This window comes from Heteronotia binoei, chromosome 7 (assembly GCF_032191835.1).
Source record: "Heteronotia binoei isolate CCM8104 ecotype False Entrance Well chromosome 7, APGP_CSIRO_Hbin_v1, whole genome shotgun sequence".
In the NCBI taxonomy this organism is placed as follows: domain Eukaryota; kingdom Metazoa; phylum Chordata; class Lepidosauria; order Squamata; family Gekkonidae; genus Heteronotia; species Heteronotia binoei.
In genome coordinates this window covers 73,544,749-73,564,842 of record NC_083229.1, presented here as the reverse complement: position 1 = coordinate 73,564,842, position 20,094 = coordinate 73,544,749, and the positions used below count along the sequence as shown (strand labels likewise).

General features: G+C 48.0%; 1 protein-coding gene across 1 annotated transcript in view; it reads right to left on the bottom strand.

Annotated features, from left to right (window-relative positions):
- Positions 1-20,094, bottom strand: part of KLHL14 (kelch like family member 14) — a 123,284-nt gene that overhangs the window by 25,381 nt on the left and 77,809 nt on the right. Inside the window, exon 5 of the mRNA XM_060243843.1 lies at positions 15,657-15,735. Within this exon, the coding sequence (XP_060099826.1) occupies positions 15,657-15,735 (79 nt within the window). The remainder of the gene's footprint in view (positions 1-15,656; positions 15,736-20,094) is intronic.

The following is a 20,094-nucleotide window of genomic DNA, read 5'->3' as shown; positions in this document are numbered from 1 at the left end:
TTGTGAGCTGGTTAGGTATTATTATTATTTTTATTCTCTATATCTGAAAATTATTGGATGAGTGAGGAGAAGGATGGCATTATTCTAAACAGAAGGAAGACTGATGGTTGGAATACTGAACATAGACTTGAGTAGTGCTCAGGTTGTAAACAGTCTTGTCTTTTTTCACTTTCTCCAGTGCTTTGTTTACTGTGAAATGAAATGTACTCTGTCCATGAAATGGCAGATCTTCAGCTCAAGGCTTTGTACTGGAGAAGTGGGATGAAGACTAAAGCTAGCCATGATACACAGATTATAGCTCCAGCAACATATCTGGAATCACAGTCTATGTTATGGCCTACTGTGTTAATGTGTTGCTTTGACAGATGGAAAGCTTCACATTGAAACAACTTGGCCAAATGTTGTTTGTTCATCTGGCAAGAGTTCTATGAGCAGAATATGTTGCTTCATGGCTGGCACAAGTATCTAGATATAGACAATACCACAGTCAAATAAAATATAAAACCCATGGCACTGAATTTATGCCCCTTCTTTTCCAGGAAGACAGAATTAGGGGTTTGCCTGTTTTTGCCTAAGAAAGCCTGAACAACCACCACTGGGAGACACGTCAATGTAAAGGAGCAATCTTGCAGCTGCACCCTATAAATGCTTTTCAGCAAATGCAATCCTAACGCCACTGAAAACAAAGACCTCAAAAGAACTGGAAGCAAAGACAAAATTGCACGCAACCTTGCCTCTTACTAGATAGACCAATTTGTAAACTTTCTGAGATCACCATTTAACCTCCAATCCTAGGGCTACAGTTAGGAATTTATTTCCTCCACACAGAGAGATTCTCTGAAAGGGAAACCATGATTCCCAATATTATGATCTGGAGTCCATTCCATAGTGATCTCTGATCCTGTAGAATTGGTGGAATCGGAGTAATTCCTCGATTCAAAATCCAAAAGGAGAGAATGTCTTGATGGGAAGGGATGCAACTCAGTGGGAGAATGCCTGCTTGACATGCAGAAGGTCCTAAATCCAATTCCCTGGCATTGCTACTTAAAAGGACCATATTGCAGGTGATATGAAAGACTACTGGCTGAGCCTCCAGAGAGCCACTGCCAATCTAAGTAGTCAGTATTGCCCGTGATGACCCAACAGTCTGATTCAGTAAAAAAAACAATTAAAATATTCATGTGTTCACCACTCTATGATCAGAGGAAGTCCAATGCTAGAGTTCACTGCCATAGTAACTGTCAGACTGACTGGATTCAACTCTGAAGGAATAACTGCAGATACTCAACGGCAGTGGTGCCTAAGGGACAATGTCTGAAATCCAGGTACTGAAGGCAGAAGATTTTGAGATACTACAGCAAGCAAGGCAATGGATGTTTAAATTGTAGAAGCAGCACTGCCAGAAGCCGTGGTGTTACCATGGCAGTATCATACTGAATATCCAGATGAAAGGAACAGGAAGAAGAGAATCCAAACAAAAATAATACAGAATCCCAGTCCTGATTGTGATGATACCTAATACCGGCACTTGTTTCTCCAAACATGATGTGGAGTTGCTGGAGAACTAATGTGCTGTACACATCAGAACCAAATCTAATATATTGCCTATTAACAGTCTTCTTTTCACAGATTCGTTTTGTCCCCTATCACATGTTGGGGGTAAGTGCCATAGGCAGTGGCGTAGCTAGGGCTTTGGGGGCCCGGGGCCCAAGATTTATGTGGCCCCCCCCATGTGTGTGCACGCCTCCAGAAACAGGATATGATGTCACTTCCGGTGATGTCACTTCCGCAAGATGGCCACCACTTGCGAGGGAGCCCTGCTGGAAACAGGAAGTGATGTAACTTCCCCAAAACGGCCGCCACTTGTGGGGGGGGAACAGGAAGTGGTGTCACTTTGGGGGCGGCACCCCCCCCCAAGATGGCACTGCTGGTGCGATCTAGGTCATGTGATTGATAACCTGATTACCCCACCACACCATGTGACAGGGAGAAATGCCACAAGCAGCCTGCTGGCCCAGCTGTTCCCCTTGTGCCCTGAACTTGTGGGACTTCTATATTAAGCAAGCTTACAAGAAAAACAAGGAAAACAAAAACAGGCATACTGATGGAAGATGGGTCAGGAACCTCTGAGATGAGAAATGCGAAGGTTATAGAGAATCATTGTTGAATTCAGTATGGGCGCCGACTCCCATGAGTTAGGGTCTTTAACTGAGATTGCCCATTTGTATACTGCTATTGAACTTTTTAAGGGAAGCACCCATAGTCTGGAGCATTGTTTATGTACGCTTACAGTCTGTACTGTTCCATACTCGGTCTTTGACAACAGGCCGTTTATGATATTATATACTATAATATAATAATACAGTATATGTTTGCAGTTTATTGGGTAGCACAGAGATGTCTGTAATGAGTACTTGGTTGATGGCCTATTGGTCAGTGTAATTTCTTGCATTGTTCCTTGAACACTGAACCCCCACAGTTGTTGTTCCCTTACTGGAGTGTCCCAGAGGGCCCAAGGGAGGCAGGTGGGGCATAAGAACATAAGAGAAGCCCTGTTGGATCAGGCCAATGGCCCATCCAGTCCAACACTCTGCGTCGCATAAGAACATAAGAGAAGCCATGTTGGATCAGGCTGGTGACCCCTCCAGTCCAACACTCTGTGTCACATAAGAACATAAGAGAAGCCTTGTTGGATCAGGCCAATGGCCCATCCAGTCCAACACTCTGTGTCACATAAGAGAAGCCATGTTGGATCAGGCCAATGGCCCATCCAGTCCAACACTCTGTGTCACTTAAGAACATAAGAGAAGCCCTGTTGGATCAGGCCAGTGGCCCATCCAGTCCAACACTCTGTCACCCAGTGGCCATAAAACCAGGTGCCATCAGAAGGTCCATCAATGGGGCTAGAAGCACTCCCACCGCGCCCCCCCACCAAGCACCAAGTTAGTCTTTAAGCTGCTGCTGCTGGACTCTGACTCATTTCTCCTGCTAGTAAAGGTAAGGGTAGTCCCCTGTGCAAGCACCAGTCGTTTCTGACTCTGGGGTGATGTTGCTTTCACAAGGTTTTCACGGCAGACTTTTTACAGGGTGGTTTGCCACTGCCTTCCCTAGACATCTACGCTTTCCCACCAGCAAGCTGGGGACTCCTTTGACCTACCTCGGAAGGATGGAAGGCTGAGTCAACCTGGAGCCGGCTACCTGAACCAGCTTCCGCTGGGATCGAACTCAGGTCGTGAGCAGAGGGCTCTGACTGCAGTACTGCAGCTTTACCACTCTGTGCCACGGGGCTCTTATTTCTCCTGCTACAGACAGACTAACTGGGCAACCCATCTATGCACCAAAATTCCCTCAGCCTCCAATTTGCCACTGGAGTCGATTTCAGCAGGATGAGCTCTGAAAGGCCTTCTCTGGGAATGCTCCCACGAGGGCTCTCTGGACATCGAAGAATAACACAGAAGGTGGACCGAAAAGAGTCATGCTGGAAGTCAGACCTTCTTCCAGAGTTGTCAAAGCTTAACTATTCCCCCACCTCACCCCCAGTCTTCTCAGGGCCCTTCTGAAGACCTCCTCTCTCTGCTGGGGTTGCCACCTCCAGTTAGGGTAAATCCTGAAACTTTCGGGGGTGGAGCTTTGGGAAGGATGGGGTTTGGGGAACGGGTCGGCACTAGTAGGCAGTGTTCCTTCTAAGCTGAGTTAGAATCATAGAGTTGGAAGGGACCTCTGGCGGTCATAGAATCATAGAGTTGGAAGGGATCTCCAGGGTCATCTAGTCCAACCCCCTGCACAATGCAGGAAACTCACAAACATCTCCCCCTAAATTCACAGGATCCTCATTGCTGTCAGATGGCCATCTAGCCTCAGCTTAAAAACCTAGAATCCTAGAGTTGGAAGGGACCTCTAGGGTCATCTAGTCCAACCCCCTGCACAATGCAGGAAACTCACAAACATCTCCCCCTAAATTCACAGGATCCTCATTGCTGTCAGATGGCCATCTAGCCTCAGCTTAAAAACCTAGAATCCTAGAGTTGGAAGGGACCTCTAGGGTCATCTAGTCCAACCCCCTGCACAATGCAGGAAACTCACAACACCTCCCCCTAAATTCACAGGATCTCCATTGCTGTCAGGTGGCCATCTAGTTTCTGTTTAAAAACCTAGAATCCTAGAGTTGGAAGGGACCTCTAGGGTCATCTAGTCCAACCCCCTGCACAATGCAGGAAACTCACAACACCTCCCCCTAAATTCACAGGATCTCCATTGCTGTCAGGTGGCCATCTAGTTTCTGTTTAAAAACCTAAAATCATAGAGTTGGAAGGGACCTCTAGGGTCATCTAGTCCAACCCCCTGCACAATTCAGGAAACTCACAACACCTCCCCCTAAATTCACAGGATCTCCATTGCTGTCAGATGGCCATCTAGCCCCTGTTTAAAAACCTCCAAGGAAGGAGAGCCCACCACCTCCCAAGAAGGAAGCCTGTTCCTCTGAGGAGCTGCTCTAACGGTCAGGAATCCTAGAGTTGGAAGGGAGCTCCAGGGTCATCTAGTCCAACCCCCTGCACAATGCAGGAAACTCACAAACACCTCCCCCGAAATTCACAGGATCTCCATTGCTGTCAGAGGGCCATCCAGCCTCTGTTGAAAAACCTCCAAGGAAGGAGTTAGCATGAGCGAGCTCACGGATTTTTCGCCTCCACCTCACACATTTTTGTCTTAGCTCAGGAAAAATGTCCCCAGAGCACAATCACTTATGCAGGGGCTCACAAAGTTGAATTTTTGCTCACAAGACTCTGAAGCTTAGAGGGAACATTGCTAGTAGGGATATTGATGCACCTTGAGTCCCCCCCAGCCAACCTCTAAAGCCGCCCTTTCCTTTCTGCTGAACTCTGCTGTCTATAACTGTTGTCGGAGGCCTCCCTGGAGGTTGGCAACCCTGTCCCAATCGGGGCACGCATCCCGCAGCAGCCCACCCCCCATCCTTCCCCTGGACGTCCCCTACCTTTCCCAGCCCCCCGGGGCACCCCCAGGGGTGCCCAAAAGCTGCAAGGAAGCACCAGCAAAGGGGCGAAGGGAACCCAAATCCCACCCCCAAGAAATCTAGGCTGGGCTTCCCTGGGTCTTCCCAGCCCAGGAGGTGGAATGCAAACTCTCCTCTCTCCTCCACTCGTGGGAACCCCCCCCCCCTTCCCGGGTCTGCAGCTCAGGCCCTGCAAAAAGCGCACCCCCAGCGGTGCCCAAAGGGTGCAAGGAAGCGCCAGCAAAAGTGGGAGGGGCAAACCCAAATCCCCCCCCCCCCAAGAAAACTAGACTGGTATTTGTTTGGAATCGAGTCCCGCTGAATGCTATCAGAGGGTGCAGGCAGGCCAGTGCCTGTGCCCTGAGATTGCTGGGAAGTGTGCTTGGAAGAACGGCAGCTGGCGGTGTCAGTGTTCCACAAGCATCTCTCTCAATCTCTCGTTTGCCCTCGTTGCAGTTCTCTCGGGAACTGCAGAAAGCGGGGGGGGGGGGGGCGTGGCATGCTCAGCTGAGAGGAAGACGTGTTTTGTTTGAGCTCCCGGTAGAATGCTAAAGGGAATTAAGTATTCCTTCTTCTGGTGATAAAAATAACAAAGCCTTGAAGACTTTAATATAAGCTGGTGATAGTTGTGAAGTGGGAGTCTGGAAGTTGGCTAGAGGGAACTGCAGAAAGCAGCCCGGCTCTCACGCGCAGGCTCGGAAGAAGACTCCTTTGGCCTTGGTGAATGGCGGCAGTTATCAAAGCAGGCAACTCACCGGGCATTGCTCGGCTGCCAAACCGCCCTCCGGCCGCATCTCCTCGGTGTCAGCACCACCACCCCGCCCCGCAATCTCTTCCTTCGCTCCTCCTCCCGCCTGTCGCTTGCGGGCTGGGCAAGGGGGCGGGCCGTGGAGTAAACTCAGCCCCGTCCTCCGAAACCTGATGGGCCAGAGTGCCCAGCGAACTGCAGCCGGGCTCCAGGCGCTTCTCTCGCGCTGCCTTGCAGGGAGGCTGTTGCGGCTGCCCTCGTAGCTCCTGCGGGAAGAGAGCTGGAGCCGGCCCCGCTCTCGGGAGCCAGCGGGCTGCTGCCTCTACCTCGGCCTCGACCCGCGCCAGGAGTCTGGTCAAAGCCGTTGTCGGACATGTCGGCCTCCTCAGTCCTTCCCGGTGGCGGGGACGCCAGGCAGCCGGCTTCTGAGGGGCCCCTTGGCATTGCCAAGGGGCCCCCCAGACCTGGGGTGACCCGCCCCCCCGCCCTACGCCACTGGCCATAGGAACTGGGGTACAAGCTACCAACTGATCTTGAAAGCTTCTTATATAACGAAGAATTATACATACACACATAAAACTTTTCTAAATATTTGGCATAGTGGTTAAGTGTGCCGACTCTTATCTGGGAGAACCGGGTTTGATTCCCCATCTCCACTTGCAGCTGCTAGAATGGCCTTGGGTCAGCCATAGCTATCGCAGGAGTTGTCCTTGAAAGGGCTATTGCTGTGAGAGCCCTCTCAGCCTCACCCACCTCACAGGGTGTCTGTTGTGGGGAGAGAAGATATAGGAGATTGTAAGGCGCTCTGAGTCTCTGATTCAGAGAGAAGGGCGGGGTATAAATCTGCAGTCCTCGTCTTCTTCTGTCTCTGTGTGTGGTTTTTGAAAAATTAAACAATTCCAAAAATCTTCATCATAAAGCAGGAGCAAGCACCCAGATAGTTGTTCCATATGCAATATTAACAGATGGTTGGCTTATGACTTTCTGGGGGAGGCCCCAACCCAATCTTCCTCTTCATCTACAAGGAATGACTGCTACTATGGTGATCTCTGGATAGTGACATGACATTTTGGTAGCCATGTCCATTCCACAATTTGTCTTCAATGGGTAAAAAACCCCTTTATTGCACTTAGTAAGGCATTTTATCCTAAAATGACACGATAGGAGTGCATTAAAGCTCTTCCCTGAAGAATATTAACTGCTAAAAACTGTCTTGATAGTTTAACTGACTTAATAAATTGTAAGTCTCCAAGGAAGTCACAAGGGACAAGTCAGTAAACAATTCACGTATTTTAAAAACATCTAATCACATTTTCAGCAATACATCCTATCCTCAGAGGCTCTTACTACACTGAAATAATTGATCACACTATGAGTTATGTAGGCTTAGCTGAGGAGGTGAAGGTTAATTATCTCACTGTAAAGCCCCAGTGAAAAAAGGACTTTGATAATTAGAACACAATATTTAAACAGATTTTGGTCTCCTCAGTGCTTTAAATTATATTCTAAACATGAGATAGGCTCATAAAATAAAGTGGAAGATGTACAAATTTTTCTTTTTAACTCATGGTAGAAGCTCCACATACACTAACAGAGCAATCCTGTGTTGTGCCTGCACTGCAGAAGCTGGCTGTGGTACAACGGTGGAGCCGCCAGTCACCTCCCTAAGGGGTAAGTTAAATGGCAGCGGAATAGGAAAAAAGGCACCCTGTCAGTGTTGCTGGGCATTGCCATGGTGGCATCTATGGTCTTTCCTAGCTGCAGCATTCTGTCCTGACGCTGTTGCTACATGGAGGCAGCATGATAGAGCAGGCAGGGCCAATGGGAGCCATGAGTTGCGAGGGCTGAATCAAGCATCCGTCATTGGCAGGGGCTGGAAAGGGGTGCACTGCAGGAGCCTTGCTCCTCCCATATAGCACCCCCCCAAAGAGACCAGTTCCCATCAGAAGTCCCAGCTACTTGTCAGTGAGGAGGTGGGTTTCAATCACCTGCCCCATGGGGACCCCATGAGTTGCTCTGCACATAGAACAAACAGGGCCCTTGAGGGCTACAATGCACAAGAATGCAGATGTGTGGATGTCCTCTGTTCAGTGGTGGCTGCACCATTCAGAAGAGCACCCATACTGTTAAGGGTGTCCCACTGGCAGCCCTTGCAAAAGGACAAGCAGTGGGGAAGCAGGGAGTACAGGGGTGCTGGAGAGCCTCCAAGAGTTCCCTCAGCAGCTGCTCAATGCGCCCCTGCCCCTCACCCATGTTCATCATGACAGCAAGTGCCTGGCAGCCACCATTACAAATGCTGTCAGCCCCTCCTTCCATTGGTGTCCCCTAGAAAAGGCTTCCTGCCACTCACAACAGCTCTCCAGCTGCCCAAGCTGGCCCTTCCTTGGCACTGCCCACCATCTGGCAGGGCAGGGCCACTTCTATCTGAAGATGCTGAGTCTGCCCTCAGTGTCACCTCCCCTTCAGCCACCAGGCCTGGGGACTCCGAAATACCCAGCAACCACAGAACGACAGAGGCTGCCACTGCTGTGAGCCTCCTTGGGGTTAGGCCATGCAGGTGATCTGCATCATCAGCACCAAACACAGCAATCTCTACAGGAGTTCCCAGGCAGGAGCCGGTGCCATTGTCCCCTGTTCTTCTGGAGGTGCCTCATCTCCCTCAGCCATGCTCCCTGGAGCCTGACCTCCTTCATCCTCCTCCCTGCTGCTCAGCTCCATCTCCTCTTGCCTAGGCACATGGACCTGGGACCCTGGATGTGAGGTCTCAGGGAAATTATAGGAGCACCATGGCTGTGGAGATGGAGGCATGATGATGGCAGAGTCCTCTGCAGGACAGTGGTTGGGCTGCTCTGGCTGCTGCTGCATCTTTGGTCCACCCCAGTGACCTCAAGGGATAGCTCTGCAGCAGCATCCTCACACTGCAGGACACCTGCAGGGCACAGGGAAATCATTAAGGGCACAGCAGGGGCAATAAAAGACAGTGGATGGAAGGTCCCAGACCCTACAGCTGGGGACAGGTGGTAGCAGGGCCCAAGACACTCACTATAGAGCACCTTAGTACTGCAGCCACTCACCATCATTAGGGGTATCACCACCTGCTTGACCCCTCCAGGCAGACTCTCCTCCACTGTCCACTTGTAAGGGGCAACTTTAGCCCAGTGTCTGAGGTGGTAGAGCTGTTCCTGGCAGTTGCCAGGGCAACACTTGCATGCACCACCAACTTGTACAGCACTGCATTCTCGGTCTGAGTCCAGCTGGGTTGGCAGTGGCCTCCCCTGCCACCAGATGTTGAAGGCCAACCCACCATGAGGAAATACTGACCTCCCTTCCTGCTCTTCCCCCAGTGCTCCCACCATGGCCGTCACCAGACAGAAGGGGGCCATGGGTGGCAGGCACCAAGCTGCTGAGAGAGGGGGCATGTAGAGGAGGGGGTAGGACATTGGTCACATGGAAGACTGTGGCCTTGGCTGCCCTTCACAATTGTAAGAACTGCCTCCTCTTTCTACAGGGCATGGCCAAATGCTGGTGAGATGGTGCCCCTTTCTGCCCCTGCTATGGGTCTGCCAAATCCACTTGCTATCAACGCTCTACGTCTTGGTGGCACAGCAGCAGTGGAGAAGGCGCCGTGTCCACAGCTACTGAGCTCTTATCAGCACCTTTTGTCTGTTGAACAGAACTTGCCTCGATCTGTTTTGCCTAAATAGAGGCGCCATTCATGCCTTGCCTCCAGGGCCCAGTTCAGTCCCTCTGCCATCCCCATCTTTCAGAAAGGCCTGCTCTTCCTGAGGTTCCTGGCCACCAGATCCTTTCAGGGGGTCGTGACAGAGGTCCTCAATATATCCCAGTTCTTGGCTAGCTGCTGGCTGCACATCTTTCTGTATGCCATGCTTCAGGAGCATGTGTGCTTCACCATGGAGTAGGGGACCTGACACATATCAGGGCAGGGTTTGCAGATTTGGTGGCTTCCCCAGCATTATAGGGGCGCTGGACTTCACATACATAGCCTTCATTGCCCCCAGTGGCAGCGCTAGTGTGCTGATACAAGGCCATCACCCCAGACAAGGCTTCACCCCCCATTTCCCCCTTGTGACCGCAAGTGCGACCACAACTGTGGTGGCCGAGTGCCCACACCTCAGAGCATGTGTGCTAGCCAGCCACTGTGGCTTCACCTCCTGCATCTGTGCTGGAAGCACAGATGGGAGGCAGAGCCACAGTGGATGGCCGGCGCACAGGCACCATATTTCCTTTGATTTGGAGGCAAGGGTGGGAGGGCTCAAACCAGCACCCTCCCCGAGACCTGCACCCCAGGCAGCTGCCTACTGCTGCCTTATGGACATGCTGGGCCTGACTGCCCCCTGGGAAGAGGTGCAGGTCTCAGGGAGGGACACTTCTACAGCCCTTCTACATCACCTACAGCCCAAACATTCAGGCCTCCTGTGTCCATGAGGGCATCTTTACAGACCTTGCAGACAAGTTCCTGGGCAGTGTCCATGATGGCTAGATCTTTGCAGCATCTGGCTTCAATTGCCTGTTGCCTGCCTGGCCAGACAGTAAAGGATGGTGGGAAGGGTTGAGTGGCAAAAAAGGGAGGGCACCTCACTGACGCCTCCCATTCAATTTCCTGCGGGTGACCAAGGGTATCTCCTGCTGCCTTATTTGCTGATGCCATATCCTGAAGATGATCCACCAAACTGCGCAGACCACAACCAAGTCCACCAGCAAACATGCATAGTCGTTGAGCAGGCATTCGGTCAGCTGAAAATGCATTTCCAATGCCTTCATAGCACAGGTGGCCACAGAGCCATGCAGCCTCTGGTAGGGGCCAAGCTGTTTGCCATGTGAGCCACACTCCACAACATTGTTGTGTGGGAACACCTCCCATCTCACTTTGGAGGGGGCCATTGTGGAGGGTCCTTGGGCCAGGATATGGAATCCCATGCTGTCACTGGGGGCTTCTGCAAGGCAAGACCTAAGAGGCCACCTTGAGCAAGAGTGAGTACAAGCACACATTGTGCAGTGGAAGCATCCACATGCCTGTGCCAGCAGTTGGGGTGGCTCCTCTCCTGTCAGCTCAGGCAAGGAGTGAACAAACCACAGGTGGTGACCCGCCAATGATGCTAGCATCCCCCACTGGTCTGTGGTCACAACTGACCCAGCATGGTCTTCCCCCTCTCAGAACCAGGGCTGCTCCTCCCCAGCACATGCCTTCATTTGATTGTCTTTGGAACTGTCAGAGTGGACTGCCTGTCAGAATAAAGCAAACATGGCACAGCCCTGGCTGCAGGTGATCAGGTACAGGGCTTAGCTGGAACTGTGGTGGCTTTTGCCTAAGGACAGCGATGGCTGTCGAGCTGGCATCTCTTCTTCATCCCCTCTTCAGCCCACCCCCCATGAAGCATCTGGAAATCTGGATTTGCAGCACTTGAATAAGGCATCATTGGAAATTGTATGTTTTTAGCTGAATTGGTTTTATGAATGTACGTCGCCTAGAGCCCAGTGCTAGCTGGGAAAGAGCAAATCATCAAGCTGAATTAATCATAATCTCTGTGGCCAATCTGTCACAGTCTTTGGAACCTGTGGACTCTGTGTGGAGTGGGGAGGGCATGGGAGCAGGCCTGTGCAGCACTAGGCCCCTTGGTCCTCCATGGCTGTGGGGAGGACCCCTCCTCCCCACTGGTGTCACCCATTCTGTTTTTCACTATGCTTTGTTCCCCTGACAAGGGGAAGGGGTATCAGTATCTGCAGAGCTAGAAATTTCTGCCATATAAAATGGTTAGACCATGAGTTGGACAAACAAGGGCAAACTGGATGACCTGCAACTTTTGCAAGCATTGAGGAGCGGTCATGGAAGAAACTGCACATCCACCCAGGTAGCCAATCCCTCCATGGTGCAGGCTCTGTGCACCCACCTCACAAAGGGTGGGTGCTCCTAGCTCTGTGAGCCCTGGAGCCTGGGGTGGTTGTGAGTGGCTGGGACTTCATGTAGCTCAGCACATGTAGTGGCAGCATTTGCCATCATGGTAGCCATGCTGCTGGTGGGCCATCAGAAAGACTGATCATGGCACCCTTTGGTTTTTCCCTCAGCAGCTGACTTTGCCCAGCAGCCACTGCTATGTGCTGTCCCTCATTTGCATACCCAAATATTCCCGGCATAGCTGGGATCCAGATGGCCCTAGTAGGCCTCCATAAGGGAATGCCCTCTGAAAGTGACCATATCTGCTCAGCAGTACAAATTGCTACCAACCAAGCCTCACTGCAGCGACAACCACTTAAGCCAACACCTTTGTTAGCACAATGGTTCCTGGATCGCTCACTGGCCCACATTGGCCTCCTGGGGCTGGGGATCAAACCCAGGGCAGCTCCATAAGAGACCACTTGTGTCAGATCCCTGCCATGCCATGACATCCTCTCCCCTCAGCCTGACCCCCCCATCTATTTTTAGAAGGTGAGTGGGGTGACTGCAATTTTTGCTTGTGTGGTCTGTGCTTTTCGTTGAGGGGAATTCCAGCCTGACCTGTAGCCTTTCCCCCCAACTCATCTGTGTCTGCTGCACTGTTGTCAGGATGAGGACCCTGCCCCTGTTGTGTCTGTGAGAATCATGTGATTTGTGTGGCACCACCCACAAACTCTTTCCTCCCATAATCTGCAATAAACAGCTATACATGACACACACACACACAAACTGGTTGAGCTTTATTGAAGGGATCCAGGGACAACAGTGTGGTTAGGGTGGGATTACATCATATCCGTGCGCTATGTCACTAGGGGTGCCTTCCTGATGGCATAGGGAGGGATTGGCCAGGAGGCTGGATATATCTGCGGTCTGTGTGCTTCTTCTGCTGTGAAGAGGGCATGGTGAAGTTTTTGCTCTGTGGTTAAAGTCACAGCTCTCCCTGTTGGACTGGCACCTGTGTACATGGCGGAGCAGCTGCCTACATTCCTTGTTGGTATCTTGAAAGGCATTCAGCAGTCCTGCAAGGGCTGGTATGCAGCAATTTGTTCACCCCATCTGGCACACCAATGCTGCATGGCAGACTCCCTGGGTGGCAGTATCCATAACTTCCACACATGAGTCAGTGTCATGTCAGAACCTCCAGGTATCTGGAGACGCACTTTGTCAGCAGCATCAGGGCATTCTGCTCCTGCAAAGGAAAGGGTTTGGCCTTCACATGGAATTGCTCACCACTCAGGCTGGTGGGGCTCCCCACCCACTGCTGCACTTTGTGCAGGGGCAGCCTGCCAACTGGCAAGCCAATTAGGCTAGTGCATGGCCATCACCTTCACCTTCCTACCCCTGCAGCTGCCTCAGGTGGGTATGAACACACCTACCTGCCTGGTGCACAGGGTTCATGGGTGTTTGGGGGTCTGCTGCTCACTCCCGCAGCTGCCATGTTCAGGAATGGGAGATGCCATGTCCAGTGCAGCTTGTTGCCACTTTTATTGGCGAAGGGGAGGATGGGGGTTGGGGAAAAGGTGCTTTGCTTACCTGTTCATGCATGGCTGCCCCTTGGGATCCTGGTGGAGGAGCTGGTGTACCTGTTGGGGCTGAGAGCTGGGAGAGTTCAGTCATGAAGTCTGGACTTTGCTCTCCTTGTGGTGTGTTCCTACCAAGTGTTCGTCCAGTGATGTCAGGTTTTTTTCTGCCAACCCAGGTATATTTGAGCTTGTTCTAAGTCTGCATGGCAGGGAGCTGTCAGACAGTGTGCCACGCATCCTACCCCTGGAGTTGTGTGGCAAACTTAGAATCATTTGTAGGGTGGGGGTGGGTGGGCTGCAAATGGTGCTGAAGAGTGGTGTGGCTGGTGTGGGAGGGTGCGGATTAGGTGCATGCGTAGTCAGTATAATGAGTTACTTGGGTTCCTGTATGCATGGCTGTGGCTGTGTGTGGGGAGCAGTTAATTTTGAGTTACCATGGCCATTAATGGGGTACACCAGCATTTGCTGGTTCAACTTTGTCTGTTGGGGGGGGGGGAGACATTTCCATACTGGAAATGCTTAGGGAGCTGCCTAACTGGCACCACACCCCAAGGAATGCCCACATTTACTCCAGAGCACAAATTTCTGTCATTCATCTGCCGGTGTGCAGCTGTGCTGAGTGGTGCAACGCTGCTCTTGCTATGCACTGGTGTGAACGGCCTCATGCCAGCAGAACTCTGAGTTATGCTGATGTAGGAGGTTAATTGGCTCCCTGAGCCAATTCTGGCCGACCCCTACCCCTGGATTGCATGGTAAAACTGGTATCAGAGGCTGTATGCAATTGTGACATACATATTTCTTTAAATCAATGGTCTGGAGGTCTTCAGTTTTTACAGATATTTTAGTCACACCATATTCCCAAAAGCCTTTTGTACCATTCAATCTGCCTCTTAAGACAGTGGTGATCGTTCGCATATCAACATGTATTTTCCTCCACAATCCCTCTTCTTTTCCATCTGCTGAAATAAAAGGAATTCTTCATGCTGCCCCCTAGGAAAGTGGTTAAACAACAAGCGCATAAAAGTGGAAGTTTCACGATTATGGGTCCAAGTTTCTGGAAGTTTGCCACTGTTCTTTCTCACTCTGTTTTAGAGCACCTTCAGAGCATCATATGCTAAGCAAATAGAACAGTTTCCTGTCAGAAATAGGCGTGAAGAGGAATGATTCATCTTTAGTTTTAGAATCTGGCCATTCCAAACTTCACCAATGCAAAAGTTTTAGTACCATGAGAACCAAGCTCAATTAATGTAATAATCTAAAGGAGGATAAAAAGGAATATGTCACTCAGATCAATCTCAGTTATACCAAACATGGATTCAACACATATAAAAATTATAGCTTTACATCTGACTGATGATCTTAAACATCTTCGCTAAGAGCATTGTACTTTTGACCAATCTCTCTAAAAAGGAAAAAAAACACTGGTAGGGAAACAGTTCTGAGAACTGAATCATCAAGTCAACTATTTGTAATAGAATCTGTAAGTAACACCTTTTTTCAATCTGGCCATTCTACCTTATTAAATTCTAAAATGTAATTGTAAACTTCTTTGTAGTCTTGAGGTGAATCTGACAGAAATTTCCTACACATTCTAGCTAATCATCATTACTTTTAGATTTCATTCCATTTTGGCTATGAAGCTTATTTATTTCATTTAAGTTATCATAATCAACTGTCATTGACTGCTAGCTTGTCTGTTAAGATCTGCAATTTCTCATGTGTGGCTTTCTGTTATAAGAAACAACCTGCTTTTTATCATCTTGTGATTCTCATACTCCTCCCCCCCAAAAGGTCAATGAACTTTGTTAAACTCTAACTTGATCCTAGTGATCTGATTTTTGGTAACATTCTGGGGAAATGGGCTGAATGCACCTGTAGGGACATGTACTTGAACGAAAAAAGTAGAGAGGCTGTTAAAGGCCTGAGGCCCACTCAATACAAGACATTTTATAAATTTAGGCATACCTACAAGGATAATTATTATTACTTCATTGTAAAATATTTCATATTTGGCTTCTTTCAGAGATTACTGAATTCTTCAGTACTGATCTGGGGGAGAAGATAATTTTTGTTACCTATCTTAACTGGTATACTGCGAAGAAGTATATAAGGATTCAGTTATCCTAATTTTTTCACTTATTTCATTAAGACAAGGAAGGATTTATGAAGATCTGTGGTGGGCTGTGGAGGAAGAAGGCAACGGAAAGGGGGAGACTGTCTGCATTCTTTCTTTCCTGCATTACTGTCAGGACGCACTGCTACCTGCCTCCATGGAGGTGAACGGCACAAGGCCCTAGCAGGTGCTGCCACTGCCAGTTCAGTAGACTGAGGGGCTGCTTGACTGAATATGAAAGCAGTAATGGCATTGAGGATTCTTCTCCCAGCCCCCTCTATCAAATAACAAAGCAGTAAGGATTTTACCTCTCTTGCATGGGTGGAAGTTGTATCCAGCTGTTAAACCTAGGATCATACCGGCTGACAAAGTTCGTACTGTGCTTTCCTGTAAAGAGATTAGTTTCACATTTAGCTCTCCATTTTCTATCATTACAATTTGCAGATTAGTGTTATAGTACACTCCTTTCACTTGTCGACAACTTTTACGGGTCTTTAGAGCAATGAATTAAAAAAATCTCCAAGAAACAGCAAACTGTGGCTTTTAACAAATAAGTTAACAGTAAACACAAAAAAACACTCTGGCTCTATACCTCTTTTAAATATAGAAATTCAGTGGCATTCAAAAATTAAGTGCCATAAATCCAATTCTTATGACACTATAGGAAACTTTCATGGGAGAGGGGAGAGATCCTCAGACCATTCCATGGATAAAGAGTTTGTGGCAAGTTTACAAAATCATAGGTATATCTGACATTCTGTACTGTCTCCTCTATTTGCATCTGAAAGAGGTTCTTTTTTTATGATGAGGAGAACATAGAATGCTTAGGAATCTTTATGTTTGGGTCTTGTTCCTATATTACATTCTTGAGATTTCTTTCCCCATCATATGTAGATGAAACATCACAAATTTCTCAGCCAAAAATTCAACATACAAATAAGACTTAGGTGTTTTTACCAAACTTTTATGAAAAGCAAGTTTGTATCCTATCTAGGAAAAAATGTTCTCCTGCTGCTTTATTCCATGTGTGTTAGCGTTTAAAAAAAAAAAAGAAGGAAGGAAGCATGGGTCTATATTACCCTGAACACCAAACTCTAGTGTTGCATACTCTTTAAGATATTAAGATTGCAGTTTATTTTGCATTTACTTATTGACATGGAAGCAAGAACATGGGAGCAAGGGACAGCATCACAATTTCTGTTTAATACCTGAGCCTTCAGTACGTGTCTAAAAAGCCCTCTCGCTTCTTGAATATGTGACTAAAAAAAAATCACAGCTATACAACAACCCAAATGACATATCTCACACAGAAATAAATGGTCAATCTATAGTCTACCAGATAAATATTTTTCAGAGTTAAATAACCAGTATAATTACACCTTTCTTTCTTCATACACTGTATTTACATGAATAAATAAGATAATAGCCTTGTCTTTTTTATTTCTTAATTTCTAACCTGCCTTTTCACCCAAACTAGGCCCTAAAACCCTGACCCAAGTTCTTGTTTTGCAAAGAAATATTAAATTCCATATTAAATTCCACATGCACCTGGGGGCAGAAACCATATAGCCTATCAGGGGTGTCAAACACATGGCCCATGGGTTGTAAGCGGCCCACCCATGTCTTTAATCCGGTCTGCAGGTCAAACCCCCGCCCTGAATCTCCCCTGCATTGAAGATTTGCTGCCCATTCCTTCCACCTAGACTGAAGGCTGCCTCATGTGCTTTTGTCTACGAAAGTTTGATGGGTGGTTCCACCTAACCCTGCTGAGCTTTTCCAATTGACTCTGATCAGCTGCAATAGCCTCTGCCAGCTGGATCTGTGAGATTGGAGGTGAATCCTGCTAGGCTCCCCCCACCCCCCAATGCCTCTCATTATCTGCAGTCATCTCTGGAGGCTGCTGGAGGCAGTTTCAGTTTCATTTATTTACAAACAGGCTCAGTAGGATCAGAGGTGCCTCTGAACACCTGCAATCATCTCTGCTGGCTGGATCAGTGTGATCAGAGGAGACTCTGCTGGGCTTCCCCTCCCCCCCCCCACACCTTTCATTTGATGCAATTGTCTCTGGAGGCAATTTTGTTTGTTTACAAACAGAGCGTAGAGTTGCCAATCCCCAGTTGAGGGCAGAGGATCCCCCAGTTTGAAGGTCCTCCTCTCACTTCAAGGTTATCAGAAAGTGAGGGGGGAGGGGAATGTCTGCTGGGTACTCCATTATTACTTATGGAGACCACTCACCACAGGGTATAATGGAGACTTATATGTGGGTGTCTGGGGCACTGAAGGGGCTGTTTTTTACGGCAGAGGTACCAAATTTTCAGTTTAGCATTTGATGTCTTTCCTCAACCCCCCCCCCAAGTTTCAAAAAGCTTGGATGAGGGACTATGAGCCCCAAAAGAAGGTGCCCCAATGCGCCATTATTTCCAATGGAAGGAAGGCATTTAAAAGGAGTGCAGCCCCTTTAAACGTAATGGCTCTAACTCCCTTCAGAGTTCAGTTGTGCTTGTCACAACCTTGCTCCTGGTTCCACCCCCCAAAGTTCCCAGATATTTCCTGAATCAGACTTGGCAACCCTAACTGGAGATGACCCTGCAGAGCTTTTGCCCGATTTCTCTCATTAGTTGCAATCCTTTGGAGTGAATTGCTGTTTTTTGCCAAGTCAAAATGATTCTCTTAGTTTTCAGCCAGTGTAAGGATTGCCAGCTCCAGGTTGGGAAACTCCTGGAGATCTGGGGTGGAGGCTGGAAAGGGGAAGGACCTCAGTGGGGTACAATGCCCCCAAATCCATCCTCCAAAGCATCCACTTTCACCCGGGGAACTGATCTCTGTTGTCTGGAGTTGAGCTGTAACTCCAGGGGATTCCTGGGTCCCACCTGGAGGCTGGCAACTCTAAGTCAGTATGAGCAAACAAAATGTTTTAATTATTGTTAATTGTTATGTTTTAAGTATGTTTGTCTTTTAGGTAAAAAAAATATTTGTGTTTGTCTGTGTCCTTTATTAAGTTTATATATCTGGTACCTGGCATTACATTTTATGGCATACATGGCCCGGCCTGACTAAGTCCCATTTGTCAAATCCAGCCCTCATAACAATTGAGTTCAACACCCCTAGTCTACATGCAGTACATAAGACTTATTTTTAATAGATAGAAATGCAACACTATGAATTTCACTTTCAAAATCAAATGTCATAGGGTCATCAAAATGAGCATATAATACACCCCAAACAACTAATTTCTGTTCCAGGAAAAGGTAAACTTTGCATGTAAAACCACTTGAATCTGTAAGTTCTAGTAGTTATATTAAATAAGGTTTTGTATAATATTTCAGTCATGCTATCTAAGCAGTTCTCTTGTTTGTATGAACTGCTGAATATACAAATGGTTTGACAGTGGGAGTCTGTTGAGAGGTTCTGTCCCCAAGTTGTACCTATTAGTATCCTTCACTCAACATCAAACCCTTTTTCTACAATCTCTCCATCCCTTTCATGGCTGGACAGTGGTAGAGCACCCGCTTTGAAGGTAGAATGTTCAGTTCCTGGCACCTCATTATAAAATAATCTCAGGTAGCATGTTGTCAGAAAAGTACTTCATTGCTTGGCAGTCTAGAGAGCTGTTGCAACACAGAGCAGACAATACTGAGCTAGATGAACTAATGATATTAGGCAGCTTCATACGCTTATGTGATATTCACCCCCTACCATCTGGCCCCAATTGTTCTTCTCTTTCATCCCTTCTCTATCTTCTTTCTCCCACAATCTCTGTCCAATAGATAATTCCTGCTGTCAACTCCTACTTACTGCTATTTTTCTTTCCCTATATCTACTCTGATTTCTCTAAACTTCTCTTCCAGGTGACTCCTTCCTGAAAATTGTCCCTCACATTTCACTCCTCTTCTGTTAACCAATGAAGCATGGTCTAAAGATTTTCTGAAAAAATATAATTCTACTTCTAACAGGAAAGTCAGAATAACCAAAAAACAAGCTAAAACACAGCTCTGTGCCTCAATGAGCATTGGTACCACAAGGGTGACCTGGATTGACAATTATTTTACCCAAATGCCTCCTATCTGGGAAAAGCCAATGCCGCTACCCACAAAAATGCTTCCATATTACTATCTCCTCTTTTCCTTTCTTAGAAAAGAAGATACCAGGGAGAGAGAACAGGGGGAGCTGCCCAGCAGGCAAGCATCTGAGCACATTAGTCTACTCAGTACTGTTTTCTTCCCTGTGATTCAACAGAACGCTTTAAATAGATACCCCTCACATTCTTTATTAGAAATAGGAGCCAACATGAAGGGCAACACCAAGGGTGCAGAGAGGCACCATCCTAGTTGGTTTATCCAAAGTTCACTGGATGTGGAAAATGGCTTGGGGTTTGTTTTAGCCCTTCTCTGCAGTCTATATCTGTACATTTTTGTGCAGCAGTGATTCAGAAACACAATAGGAAAAAAACCTATTCTTCCTTTTTTTTGCAAAATTATCTGTACTGAAAAGAGGCTCACAAAGTAGACTGGTTTGTTTATCTCAATTTTTAAGTAAATGAACAGATGCAACACTCTCCTATAATTTGGTTTAGTGCAGATGCTGAAATGGGCCTTTCACAATAAAATATATGCAGTATATGTAATTTCAGCTGGATCTTCTGGCATTTTGAAGTGAAAATGTGTACCTGCAAGCTGTTTTATGGTTTCCCAGTCATAATTATCTCTGTTACACAGAATCCTACAACAGCAACTCAGCATTCACGTG